This window comes from Petaurus breviceps, unplaced genomic scaffold, assembly GCF_028583685.1.
Source record: "Petaurus breviceps papuanus isolate PSGF00001 unplaced genomic scaffold, PetGlider_PUasm1.0 140, whole genome shotgun sequence".
Lineage (NCBI taxonomy): Eukaryota > Metazoa > Chordata > Mammalia > Diprotodontia > Petauridae > Petaurus > Petaurus breviceps.
Genome location: NW_027185698.1, coordinates 21,634,370 through 21,647,777, shown reverse-complemented (window position 1 = coordinate 21,647,777; position 13,408 = coordinate 21,634,370). Strand labels below are relative to the sequence as shown.

General features: G+C 35.4%; 1 protein-coding gene across 2 annotated transcripts in view; it reads left to right on the top strand.

The window, feature by feature from the left end:
• The window catches only part of SLIT2 (slit guidance ligand 2), a 399,420-nt gene that overhangs the window by 267,142 nt on the left and 118,870 nt on the right, over positions 1-13,408 (top strand). For both annotated transcript variants that reach the window (XM_069069137.1, XM_069069129.1), the window contains exons 10-12: positions 4,002-4,073; positions 4,614-4,685; positions 11,590-11,661. In XM_069069137.1, coding sequence (XP_068925238.1) covers positions 4,002-4,073; positions 4,614-4,685; positions 11,590-11,661 — 216 coding nt within the window. The remainder of the gene's footprint in view (positions 1-4,001; positions 4,074-4,613; positions 4,686-11,589; positions 11,662-13,408) is intronic.

Genomic DNA, 13,408 nt, shown 5'->3' with positions numbered 1-13,408 from the left:
GTCAACATGAATGAGAAGTATAACAGAGATCATTGTAATCTCATACTACGAAGGAAGAAAAAAGGGAGATCTAGCAAACTAATGTTTTCAAAAAGTGGTTCCATTTGAAAGATTAATGTAAGCTGTCAGTGATATAGGATGACTGAATCCTTTAGCTTTTAAAGCCCTATGACAAGAAACCATTCCAACTACAGTCTGTCCATTGTTGTTCTGTTTAATTTTTTATAATGAACCAAAGAGATGAAAATAACCTTTTAAAATGATTGCAGACATGCATCAATCTAAAAACCATATGCCTCCATGAATTTCATTTATACTAGGAAAATAAGAAATTGTAAAATGATACAAATCTCAGTAATGTATGTAATTAGAATTTTAGAAGTCTTTTTTTTTTTGCTGTTTTATAAGACATACATAAATAATCCAGGTGCATATGTACAGATTTTCACATTAAGTCAAATTTCTTGTCTCCCAGGATAATTTCAGAATACTTAGGTACCGTCATAATCATGGGAAATTTTCCAATGGTTCATGGAATTAGCATTTTACAACCTGTTTCTCATGGAGAAAATTTCACCAGAAACAAAACAAATATCCTGAATAGAGAATTCTTTTTGTCCTGCATTTTCATGCTGAATATCATAATTACCCACCTGAAGAAGTCTACACAGAGCCATAAACTTCCTAGATATCCCTCTCATAATAACTATGGCAATTACGGGGTGATTCTGTTGCCCAGAAAATGTCTGGAATATCTGTTTAACTTGGCGCTTTTTAAGATTGTTTAACTTTGTTGTTGTTGTTGTCATTTGGATATAGTGGTAAAAGAAAATTCATGTCGTCAGAGCCATACTGGGAATTTTTGTGCACAGGGCAAGTACCATAAACTGAACCCACAGCTGAAAAGTGGAGAGGAGTCACTCCAGCTTTCCATTTAGTAGCTATTTTAACAAATAATTATTGCTAACTGGGTGCAAAACTGTCATTTATACTATACTGAAGGACTGAGAGAGTGTTATCAAGGGTTTCCAAATGCATCACTTTAAGGCTAAATATCTAATCTCTCCGTCCTGATTATATTATACCTCTGAATTGGCTTCTGACTCATTCAGGTTCTTTGTGTGGTGCAGATAAATTTTTGCAGGCATTTTAGGTAATACTCATTGAATCAGATTTCTTTGTGTTCTATTGGTAACAAGCATTACTGTTGTTTTTAATTACTGCTTTCTTGGGAAAGTTTTGAAGAGAATCAGCCAAAATTCCTTAGAAGCAGATTTTGGCCTTTTCTGTTAAATATTACTAAGAGATCAGTGACATAAGGGTTGAATTGGTAGCTTCATTCATTGTCTTAAGTGGATCAACTAATCAGATGTCAAGAAATACTCATTAAATTTCTACTATATCGATAGGATCGTTCTGTGCCTTAAAGCTATACAATCCCTACCTTCAAGAAGCATATGTTTCAATGAGGAGTATATGACATTGTACATGATGAAAATGAGAATGTGGTGGAGTAAATGAAATATGCTTAGAAAAATTTAAGAAGAAAGAGATCATTTTCATGTGCAGAAGCAAGAAAAGCTTCATAGCTAAAGGTAGCACATGAATAAGGCCTTATTCAAGAAGGAATAAGGAGAACGCATTTTCTAGGCATGGAGGACCATGTATATAAGGGCACATGGTGAACAGAAGAGTATAGAACAAGATCAGGAAACAGTTGTCTACTTTGTCTTGAATTTAAAATGTGTGGAAAGTAGCATGAATGAGGCTGGAAAAATATATTAAAGCTAGGTTGTGAATGACTTATATGCAAAGCTAATGTGTGTATTTAATTGGATGCTGGGGGTCTTCACTGTAACTTCATAAGCATGGAAGTGACATGGTCAGTCCCATACATTAAGGTGATTTTGGTAGCTGTGTGAAGAATGGGTTGGAAAAGCGAAGGACTGCTGACCTGTAAACCAGATAGACATTTGTTACTATTGTAACATGGAATGTTTTCCATGTTAAGAGCGAATTAGCACCTGAACTAGTGTTATGGCTATAGGAATGGAGAGACTGGGATCGAAGTGAGACATTCTGCTGGAGCAGAGCCAACAGAATTTGGCAACACTGTGAGACAACCCATTTTAGTCATTAGGTTGTCTAAAAACACCAGATTGACTGTCCTGTGGTCTACTTTACATCTGTCACATCTGTGCCTTTCTCTCCATTATACTGGTTCAACCCCTCATCAGCTCTTACCTGAATGACTGAAATAGCCTCCTAATTGGTGTCCCTACTGTTCCTTGAACTTGGCATTACACCTGCCACCTCCATGTGTTTTGAAGATTTTTGTCCCTCATGCCTGGAATAGGCTTTTCCCTTACCTTATGGCTGGAATAGGCCTCTTCCTTACTTCTGCCTCTTAGAATCTTTAGCATCCTTCAAGACTCAGCTCAGATGACATCTTCTTATAACAAGTCTTTCCTAGTCTCTCTAGTTTGTAGTGCTTCCTCTATTCTCAAATGATCTGAGGTTTATTTATCTTGTATATATCATATCCTCCAGTAATAGGTAGAAACATCAATGTCATGGGATATTAAATTTCTTTTGTTTTTAATTCCAAGTTCTAATGTGGTGATTTGCAAATTTGAGGTGCTTAATAAATGTTTGATTGAATTAAATTAATAATATATCTAAGTGTTCTATATGACCATGCATTTGAACTTTAAAATATCAAACCAATCAAAACAAACAAGTGTTTATTGAGCCCATATCTATTCTAACTATTAAGAATTAACATATGGAATAGAGAACAGTTAAGTACAAAATTGTATAATTTTGACTATAAGTGCATTAGGAACTTAAAGATAGACTTTTCAGTATGGGCTAAAGTATTCAAGGAAAACCTGGGGAAAAAATGTGATCTAAGAAAAAACATAGCCAGGAGAAAACTAGAGGTTTGATTATTACAATTTTGTGGTATGGAGTAAGTAGAGAAATAATGTACTATTGCAGTGTAGTTGGAGATATGAAGTTCTTATGAAGAGGCATAGTAGAAGGAGCCCTGATTCTGGAGACAAAGGGACCTTGGTTTAAATATTGCCTCTGACACTGCTGGGTTATCCTAGACATGTCATTTAACACCTGAACCTCAGTTCCTTTATCTATTAAATGAGGTGGTTTGACTAAATAGCCTATTTTCCAGATATTAGCTGATGATTCTTTGATCCACTTGTAATACCTGCTTAAGAAAAGAAAGGGAAATGGGCTTAAGCCACAGAATTTGTATTACAAGTTAGACAAAAGGCAGATCTTTCCTAAAGAAATTCCAATCCCAGAAAAGACAATTGATTGTTTTCCTATCTTCTGTATATCTGAAGGATAAAAATTTTAGGTGGGACAGTAGGACAATAGATAAAATGATATCTCCTAATCATATTTGACAACTTTTATTTTGGTGGCTTCCGCTGGTGACAAGTCTTGTATGTGCTAATTCACAGAAGAATCATTAAAAAGGTGATATTGCATAGAAGGGGAAGTGGAAATCAAAACAACAATCACAAAATTAAGGAGGATGGTTCTCGGATTTTTAGAAGCCTTTACATAAAGTTTTGCATGTATAGCAATTGTTTTTTTTTTAATTCCAGAAGAATAAAAACAAAAATTGAGTGTAGAATTAAATAATGAATTCCAAGGTCAACTTTTCTATACAGAGAGGGACATTACAGAAAGATTATCTTTGCAATTTTCTGTCCCATCCCCTCCATCTACCTATTGCCATCCCATATGCTTTCAAGAGCTAGTTTCTTCATGGAGTCTTTATCTGATCACCCCACTCTCAAAATTGTTGCATAAATAAAGTTGGGCCCTAAGTTCTCTAAAGGCTCTTTGGGAAAGGAGTATGAAAGCATTTATAGTGATCATAAATTTGGCTTCTTCTTAGGAATCTGGACATGAATTATACATATTTAAAACTCTCTTGTCCTACTTTAACATTGTTTTCTTTTTCATTATAGACGTTTAGAACAAAATTCAATCAAGGTCATCCCTCCTGGAGCTTTTTCGCCATATAAAAAACTTCGAAGAATGTAAGTTAAAAAATGCTCTGGAATTTTATACAATTTATATGTATTTTTTTTAAAAATAGTTCATGTTTGTATAAAGGAACCCATCTGAGTATGGATATTTAAGAGAGTTTGGCAGCTTCATTATTCATTAACTTGACAGATTGCTTTTTGGCTTGCTAGCTCTTTGGCAATTCCTCATTCATTAATAGTAACATTGTTTCATTTGACATCGATTTTCATTAATCTATGATGAATGAATAATTTTTTATTAATATGAACTTTTGAAATGAAAATTTTTGAAGTTCTCTCTTTTCAAAAGCAGGATTTTTGAGTATAATCTACCTATAAATATTTTCAACACTATTTTTTGTAGTCATATGACCTTTTTTACTCAGAATGGTATTTTATAGAATGAGCTTCAACTTTCATCTGTGGATGTCAAACAAATATTTTATAGAGAATTTTTTTGTTTTATCCCTTGCTAAATCATTGTAATATTACTTGTTACTTCTTAGAGAATCAGGTTGAATTAATATAACATAAATTGATTTCTCATTTTAGTGACCTGAGCAATAACCAAATCTCAGAAATCGCACCAGATGCTTTCCATGGCTTGCGATCACTGAACTCACTGTAAGTATTCTCACATCAAATATTTAATCATATTAAAGGTTGACTAAATACTGATTTAATCGATGAATATTTTTTGTGTCTTTTTGTTTAATGATATAAAATTTTATATTAGAACATCTCAAAAGAAAAATAGGGTCTAATTCTAAGTGAGAATTAAAGAACATAACACCCTTTTACATCTACATTCCATTCCTGTTTTCTCCCAAGAAATTTTACTTCTACCTTAGGGGAAAGAAGTATCCTCTATTAAAAGTGCCATAATAGTGATGAACTTAATGATGACTATCAAAGAGAAACATGTTTATGAGATAAAGTCTCCTTAATAAAAGTGGAGGTGGAGTGGTGCAAAGAAATGGAACCATCTATTACTAAAGGACGTTATCACTGACTTCTTAACTTTAAGACATTTCTGAAAGACGTCATACTCATCTCTCAAAGACTAAATACAAAGAGGTAGTTTTTGAATAACAAAGGGGCTTTCTGATGATAAATGATGAAGTTTCCCAAACACATTTAGTAATCACAAATCATTCCTTTTCTTCTTGTAGGACCCTCCAAATTCAGAGAGGGGAGAGGGGGGAAGGGATGATCCCCCAAAAAAACCGGAAGGTTTTTTTAACTAAACTTTAAAGTTTGAAAATAAAATTAGATGTGTAATTCCCCAGTTGAATTTCTATTAAAAAATAGAATAAAATTGTTTTTAGTGGTGCTTCTCTGGGAGGAGGGGAGAAGAGGGGCTACAATGAGTAATTTAGATGATGTGGAAACAAATATGTCAATAAAAATATATTTGAAAAAGGCTTTATGGAAATAGGACTGTAGAACTAATTAGAACTTCAAAGGGTATTAATAATACGGTATTAATAATAAGGTAACTTACCCTCATGCCTCAAAGCCCTAATGAACACCATCAATTGCCAACAGAATAATTTATTTCTCACAGTAGAGATTATTGTGCCATTTTGAGAAAATTATTTTCATTTCTAGAGCAAAGGGGGAAATAATTATTTTCAGGTGTTCACATAAGTATTCAGGAATACTAAACCAAGCTGACCTGATGATCTGGTCTTGGGAAAGCATAGAGTACTCACTTCTAATTTACTATTTGGCTTATTGCTATTGACAGTGGCAGTTCAGGGAAGGAAAGAATTTGGAAAAGGAAAATGTCATATTTCCATCTCAAAATTTAGTGTGTATCTAGGGTGGAGAGTAAGGTCAAGTGGGAAATGGAGGAGGGGAGTTTGTATGTTATTAAAAATAAGTATGTTGTATAATGGAAACATGACAGAATCAAGTAGTTCATATTAGTTCAAGTTGTCCTGCAGGGCAGGATAGTTTTTTTTTTTTTTAAAGTGGTCTGTGTTCCTTGGAGACAAGCCACATATGAATTCTAAATAGCACAATTGTGATGATCTGAGCCAACACTGGAATGTTCATTTATGCCACCTTATAGGTTTAGTGATTCACTTTATCTTTTAATCTTTGTTTTGCATTGAAATAATTTCTTGAGGTGGCCAGGTGGCTCAGTGAGTAAGAGCACTGGCTTCAGTGTCAGGATGACCTGGGGATCGAATCCTGGGCTCAGATACTCAGCACCACACCCAGAAATAACTGGCCATGTAACTTGATCAAGTTACTTAACCCTGATTGCTAAAAAAAAAAAAAAAGAAAGAATATCTTAAAAACTTTAAAAATATTTACCAAATTTCTAAAATGTCTTTATCCCTTTCTATTAAATGTTAATATCAACATTTAACATTGGAAGTAAGAACAATAATTTTGAGTTATATAGCAAATTTCCTGTTTTAAAATCATGCTCTCATTTTCTAGAAGGTTCTTTGAGGCTTGACTTAATTGATCACTTTGATCCTTTGGAAATGTAATTTATTTTCCTGCTTCCAACTAAGATTAGAGTTTAATATGTCAGCAGGCAATCATAATTTCATGAAACTTACATGAAAAACTAGAGAAATGAGCACACATATAGAAACCAAAGAGTTCACAATCTATATAGAAGTTTTCATATTTATGACAGTAGGACAAAGAGAGGAGGAGAAAACACAATTCTCCACTTAAAGGGGTGTGGCATAGGAGGGAGACAGGTGCACTAAGGTGGGAAAAGGACAAAACTTCTCCTTAAGGGGAGAAGCAAAGTGATGGCAAAAGCCCCATTCTCTCCCTTGGGAACTGCTAGATCCTGAAGACAAGATGGTCTACTTATCTACAAGGATTCCAGCTGCACAAGCAATTTCTCAGTCTAGTGCAGACTGACTGGCATCTGTCTTGACTCCCATGGATACACAGGGTGGCCAGCTTGGGATGCAAAACAATACATTATGTCAGTTCAGATGGGGCTTTGTCCTTGGCACATTCAGGGCCTCTTGTATAATCTGGGCACAGTGTTTCTGGAAAATATGGCAACACAAGACAAGTTCAGAGCACCCTTTAAATTCCCTTAACAAAGTACACCAGAAAAAGGTAGGAAGAGAAGAAGGAAGGAAGGAAAGGAAAAGACTGCATTTGTAAAAGGAGTTTTCTATTCCAGCTTTACATTTTTTCCCTTTACACCTGATGGCTGAAGATGCTCAGACATAAACTGAAGATGAACAGTGAGATAGGCCCTAAATTTGATAAGGCAGAAAAAAAGTGTGCTAGGAAGCATTTGGGAAATTGTGCAGAGCATTTAATGATCTCACCAGCCCATTTTCCACATGTGGAAATAAATATATATATTTATATGTTGCTTTTTGGAGGGGGGAAGGCAGAGCAATAGAAGTTAAGTGTCTGAGATCGGATTTGAACTCAGGTCCTCCTGACTCCAGGGCCTGTGCTGTATTCACTGTACCACCCAGCCATCCCTATCTTCAATATTTACATCTCTAACAGTCATATTTTTCTTTCTTCTCTGATTTTGCTTGACTAGAGTTGACTTCCAGTTTAGTATACTTACTCAATGTGTTATGTTACTGTCAACATGATACCGAATGGCAGCACTTCTGGGGATAAAGACTAGGGGTGTAATGGTAATATAATTTTGAATTTGAAGATCCCTTTGTGTTGGCAAAAGTAGCAGGTACTTAGCACTTAGTAACTGATCAAGCCTCTGTTGGGGAAACAGAAGATATGAACTCCTGTCTCCTGTTACTGATGTAACAGGAAGGGGTTGGCTGAAAAGGCTGTGTGTATATAAGGAAAAGCCTCAGAGAGGCACAATCAGAATTTCCTTGAGAAAGAGATCTGGTGGCAGAACAGCTGCAGAAGAATGGAGAACTGAGTCCTGAAAACTTGTGGTGGTGGAGCTTCTTCTGAACAGGAGCCCAGAGCCTGAAGCCTGGAGCCAGGAGCCCAGGAGCAAGGAGGCCAAGAGCCAGGGGATCCAGAGCCCAGGAGGCCAGGTGGCTGAGGAAGCATGACTGGGATGCTGAGATTTTGTCTGTTTGTGGCTTGATTGAGCCTTGAATTCCCTGGAGCAGAAATGGTGAAGGATCTGACATGGACCAGACCCTGTGAACGCCAGTGTGGAGCAGGACTTGCCCAGAGAGCTGGTCAAGGAACTGGGAGCTGTCTGCCATTGAATCCAGATGACAGTCTGGTGAATCCAGGTAGAATCTGGGACCATGGAAGGGGATCCAGGGAATGTGAGAACAGGCCCCAATTCAAGATGAAAAGACCTCTCCTTGGGTACTGAGTAATTATGGAATTATAATTTACTAGTTACCTAAGGGGTGGAGGGTTTTGTGTATGATACTTAGTAAGACTTTGCTGGATAAGTGACTGATTGTACTTTGAGTACTTTGAGATATTGTTACTGATAAGTGACTGATTGAGTTAATCAAGACTTTGCCCCAAGAGTGGAAGACTTTGACTATGTACTTTGAGACTACTGATAAGTGACTGATTGAGTTAACTTAAGAGTGACTATTTTACTTTGAGACTATGTTATGAATATTATATTGTGATTTTCTGTGATAAGTTGTAATATTGTGAATGCTGTACTTTGATTTTCTGTGGATGTTTTGCTTTTGTCTTAGAATAGAGTGATCACTATACTTTGTAATCATAGTCTTAAAAGCTGTTCATAGTAGCATTCTTCTGGAAAGCTTCTGTGCATGGCATTACAAGGGGGCAGACAACAATTTCATAGTTTCTTTTGGATCTTTAATATTTACTTCTCTTAAATTGAGCTTCTATTTCCATATGGATCTCCAGGCCATTTTAGAGACCTGCCTCCCTCCATTTTTTGCCTGCATGTCAAAGTTACTAATACCCAAAAGACTACCTATGCATTCGTTTTCTATTGTCTTCTAGGTCATTCTACACACACACACACACACACACACACACACACACACACACATGCATGCACACACATACATATGGCATACATACTTCAGTGACTTGTATTATGGAAGTGATGTTGGAATGCCAAAGGTTGTGATAGCAAAGTATAGCCTCTAGTAGGAACCACCCCCCCATATCTATGACTCATGAGTATCAAAACTCTAATCTTTTGGAGTGCGGATCTAGCAGTCAAATACATCCAAAAACCAGTATATAGGAATAGGAAGTATAAAGGGAGAAAAATATCTCCAGATGGTTGGCCAATAGGAGAGACATTGAGAGGTCAGACTATAATACATTTATTGCCAGTGATTTCTTTAATGTAGAAATTATTATAGTGAAATCTCCTATACTCACCTCAGCACCAAAGATTTCATTCTCCTCATCCAAGATGAGCACTTGCTTTTGCTGTTCTAGACACTGGCATTTTTATGGTGCAAAAGTTGAATGACTTGACATAAATCTTCCTGGAGATGGAGTGAGAGGAGCTTATTTAATGTTATCTCTATGTATTCTGTCAAGTAATAGGAAACTGTAAGTTTTATGATGAATTTTTACATATTATGTTTTATAGTCATTTTTCAGTCATGTGTGACTCTTGATGACCTGTTTTGGCATTTTCTAGGCAAGATACTGGAGTGGTTTGCCATTTCCTTCTTCAGCTCATTTTAAATGAGGAAACTGAGGCAAACAGAATCAAGGGACTTGCCCACAGTCACATGGCTATTAAGTGTCTGAGACCAGATTCGAAGACAGGTCTTCCTGACTCTAAGCTTAGTACTCTATCCATTGAGCCACCTACAAGCCCATAGGATTCAGCGTAATTAAAAAAAAAAAACAATAACACAGAAACATCAAGTCATTTTGCTGTAAATGATCATAGGGACAGGAACAAGTCCTAGAATTTCACTGATTAAAAGCACACCTAGAGTAGAAACTCCCTCTATCAATTCAGGTTGGTACCTTCTCTGCTACTTTTTGTCTCAGAGAGCTGCCTGGAACAGTGGGAGCTAAAGCGACTTGTTCAGCATTACACAGTAAATATCAGAGGCCAGACAGGAACCCAGGCATACCTGTCCCTAAGGGCAACTCTGTCTCTGTTCCACATTACCTCTCTGTAAGTGACATATACATATATGCATACATTTGTGTGTATATATATATATATATATACACACAACTATGTATGTCTGTTTAAAACAAACTTGAAGTGACATAGATGTATGTCATTTATAGAGAGACAGTAGAGTATACATGTTTGTATGTAAAAATATACATTTATTTCAGTATCTCATCTGACTTCATGAGTGTCAAAACTTTAATCTTTTGGATTATAATCCCTCTCTGTCATTTGTGATGGTTTCATGGATTGCAGTGAAAAAGTCATCATCTGATGGTCACCCTCTGGTAATAATAAGTCTCTCTTATGTTGGTTTAGGTGGCACTTTGACAAGACATAAAATTTATCCATGGGGACAGTGAGATAGATGACCTTGCCTGATTAGAGCACAGAGTACATGATGAGTAGTAGAAGAGTTTACATAGAGCAGAATAGGCAAAGCAAGGACAAATTATGGGACAAAGAGAAGGGTTGAGGAGCTTGAAAAATCAATTGGAAGACTTTGTACTTTCACCTGAAAGGGAAATTTTTGAGATGGGCCGAGCATAAAGAAAGTCAGGGTTCACAGCTTTAGGCTGGCAGTACTGTTCATGGCAAACTGCAAGCAGGGAATTAAGCTTGAAGGTCATTAGTTTAGGAAATAAAAGACTAAGAAAGGTCTAGGGTTGTATCCATAATGACCTCATCATAGACATCTTACCAGTTGCACAGACACTGTTTTCCCATTTCAATTTTTCAACTTTTTTCTAATTCCTCGGTATCAAGATGATACTTCCCCTCATACACTGCTTATTCCTTAACAGCAGATGAATGATCCTTAATGTATTTTTTTTTAAGTTAAAAGACTTAATTAGACTTCATAGGCATAGCTATGAAACTTCAGTGTCATATTTTTAAAAATCAAGCATCATACCTCAGGAAAGTCAACACATTCTCAAAATATGTCTACCCTGTTCCGTTTCTCTTTTTTGGTCACTTTTGGGGGCTCTTGTAGGAATGGTTTTGAGAAAACTGGGCACATTTACTAAAAAATGCTCGTCTTCTGTTTTAGCCTATAAATAGATAACATTAAATGGTGGTTAGATCACTGCAAAATTTGGAGATTGTCTTCAAGCATATTGATTTTTGAATTCTGTTTGTAAGTAGATCTAAATATCCTCCTTTAGCATTTGCTCCATATTCAAATTTAGCAACTTACAACAACCCTGTAAGGCAAAAAAAAAAAAAAAAGGGCATTATCATCCCCCATTTTACAAATTAGAAAACTCTGATAAAGAAAGGGTATTTGACTTGCTTATGAGCAAGAAAGTCAGAACTGGAAATCAGGTTTTCACAGTGTTGTAATATATCTTATTGTGTTGTGATAGCACAGATTCCAACATGATGTGCTCAATAGTTTTACTTGACGTTTTCTGATTTAATCATTAACTTTTTTTTTAATAGCGTCCTCTATGGAAATAAAATTACAGAACTTCCAAAAAGCCTATTTGAAGGACTGTTTTCTTTGCAGCTTCTGTGAGTATTTGCATTTTTTATTCTTAGAGTTTTAAATTTAATCATCATGCTTTGTCAGTCTGACAACATATATTTCCATTTAGTCTTCAGAAAAAGTGGACCAATTTGGATGTGTTTTAACAAAAAGTTTAAAATAATGGTAAAAGATAGCTTTGTTTAAGATCATTTGTTTGGAGAAACAACAATTTCATTTAACTTTAAAACTTTTCTCAACACTGTTAGAAATTTGTGATTTCCAGCTGTTCAACCACTTTATGCTTGTATAATCCTTGCTCTTGGTCATGTGAAACATCTCTGTTTTGATTTAATAGTGACTGGAAAGGGGAGAAATATGATGGAATGTTTATCAACCTTTGTTAAAAGAATCAGCAGGAGTGGCAAAGCTGAAATAATGCTGTCCACCAATAACTATAACCAAATAAATGATGTGCAGTAGGTCATAAAAGAAATAATGATGCCATAACGAAGATTATCTAGAAATCACTAGAGTGCAATAGAAAAAAATCTATTCTTTTGATTAGAACCATTCATTTTTTCAAATTTTATAAAGCTAAGATTGGACACTAGGAACTTTAATAAATATAGACATAACTGGAAGTATCTGGAAACGTCAGACCTTAAAGCGAGAAGGGACTTTGTAGGATGTGTAGTCAATGAACTACCCAGTAAATAAAGCTCTTTTCCACCATTCTTAATAAACAACATGTCTTTTTGAAAGTTTTTAATTAGAGGGATCTCCTACCTTACAAGGTCTCCAGATTCATTATTGATAGTCATCATTATTAGAAATTTCTTATAATATTGAGCCAAAATATGTCATCTTGTAATTTCTACCTTTTTCTTTAACTCTATCCCCTTAAATAGCTAGAATATAATAATAATAATAGCTTAAATAGCTAGAATTACTCCAATCCCTCTTCTATGGCAACCTTTCAAATATTTGCAAATATCTCTCTTGCCCTCCCTATTTAACATATTAATTATATGTAAATATCTCCAGTTCATTTACTGCAGGAATTCTTAACCTTAAGGAACTTTGTTATTTTAATGTTTTGAAGTATAATTTTAATTATATTTTGAAATAATTGGATTTCATTGAAATCCTATGTATTTTGTTGTATGCATTCAAAAACATTTCTCTGAGAAGAGTTCCATTGGCTTTACCAGACTGCCAAAGGAGCCCATGACCCAAAAAGTTTAAGCCCTTGACTTAATGATTACTCATTTGATTTCCAGTCTTGTCATCATTACGTGACATAATTCAGTTTTCATGTCTCTAAATGTGGTCTACTTATGCATTCTAAAGTGTGCCTTTTTCCTCCTCTGCAGTTATATGTTTAGTTGAATCTGTGGTATCAATTGCTTTGAGCATTTCTTCCACAGGTTCAGTATGAACATTTACTATCTACTCATCTTAAACAATTCTCATACACATCTTTCTAGACATCTTTCATAGAGATACACCCACTGTGGTAAACACCTTCTCTGATACTTTTAATATGTAAAATACACAAACATAGCACCTCTCCATTGTTACCACCTTAAGATTATTGAGTACAGAAGTCTTTAAGGTGTTGTTGTTTTTTTTCAATAGTAATGTATATGTTAAAAAGCAATTTTATAAGCAATGTTTTTATTCAGGAGACTGGTTAATATAGTCAAAAGAGCCCTAAACTTAGACGTACAGGACAAGAGATTGAATCTCTGGCACCTACTACCCATGTGAGCTTGGGGGGGGGGGGACGGG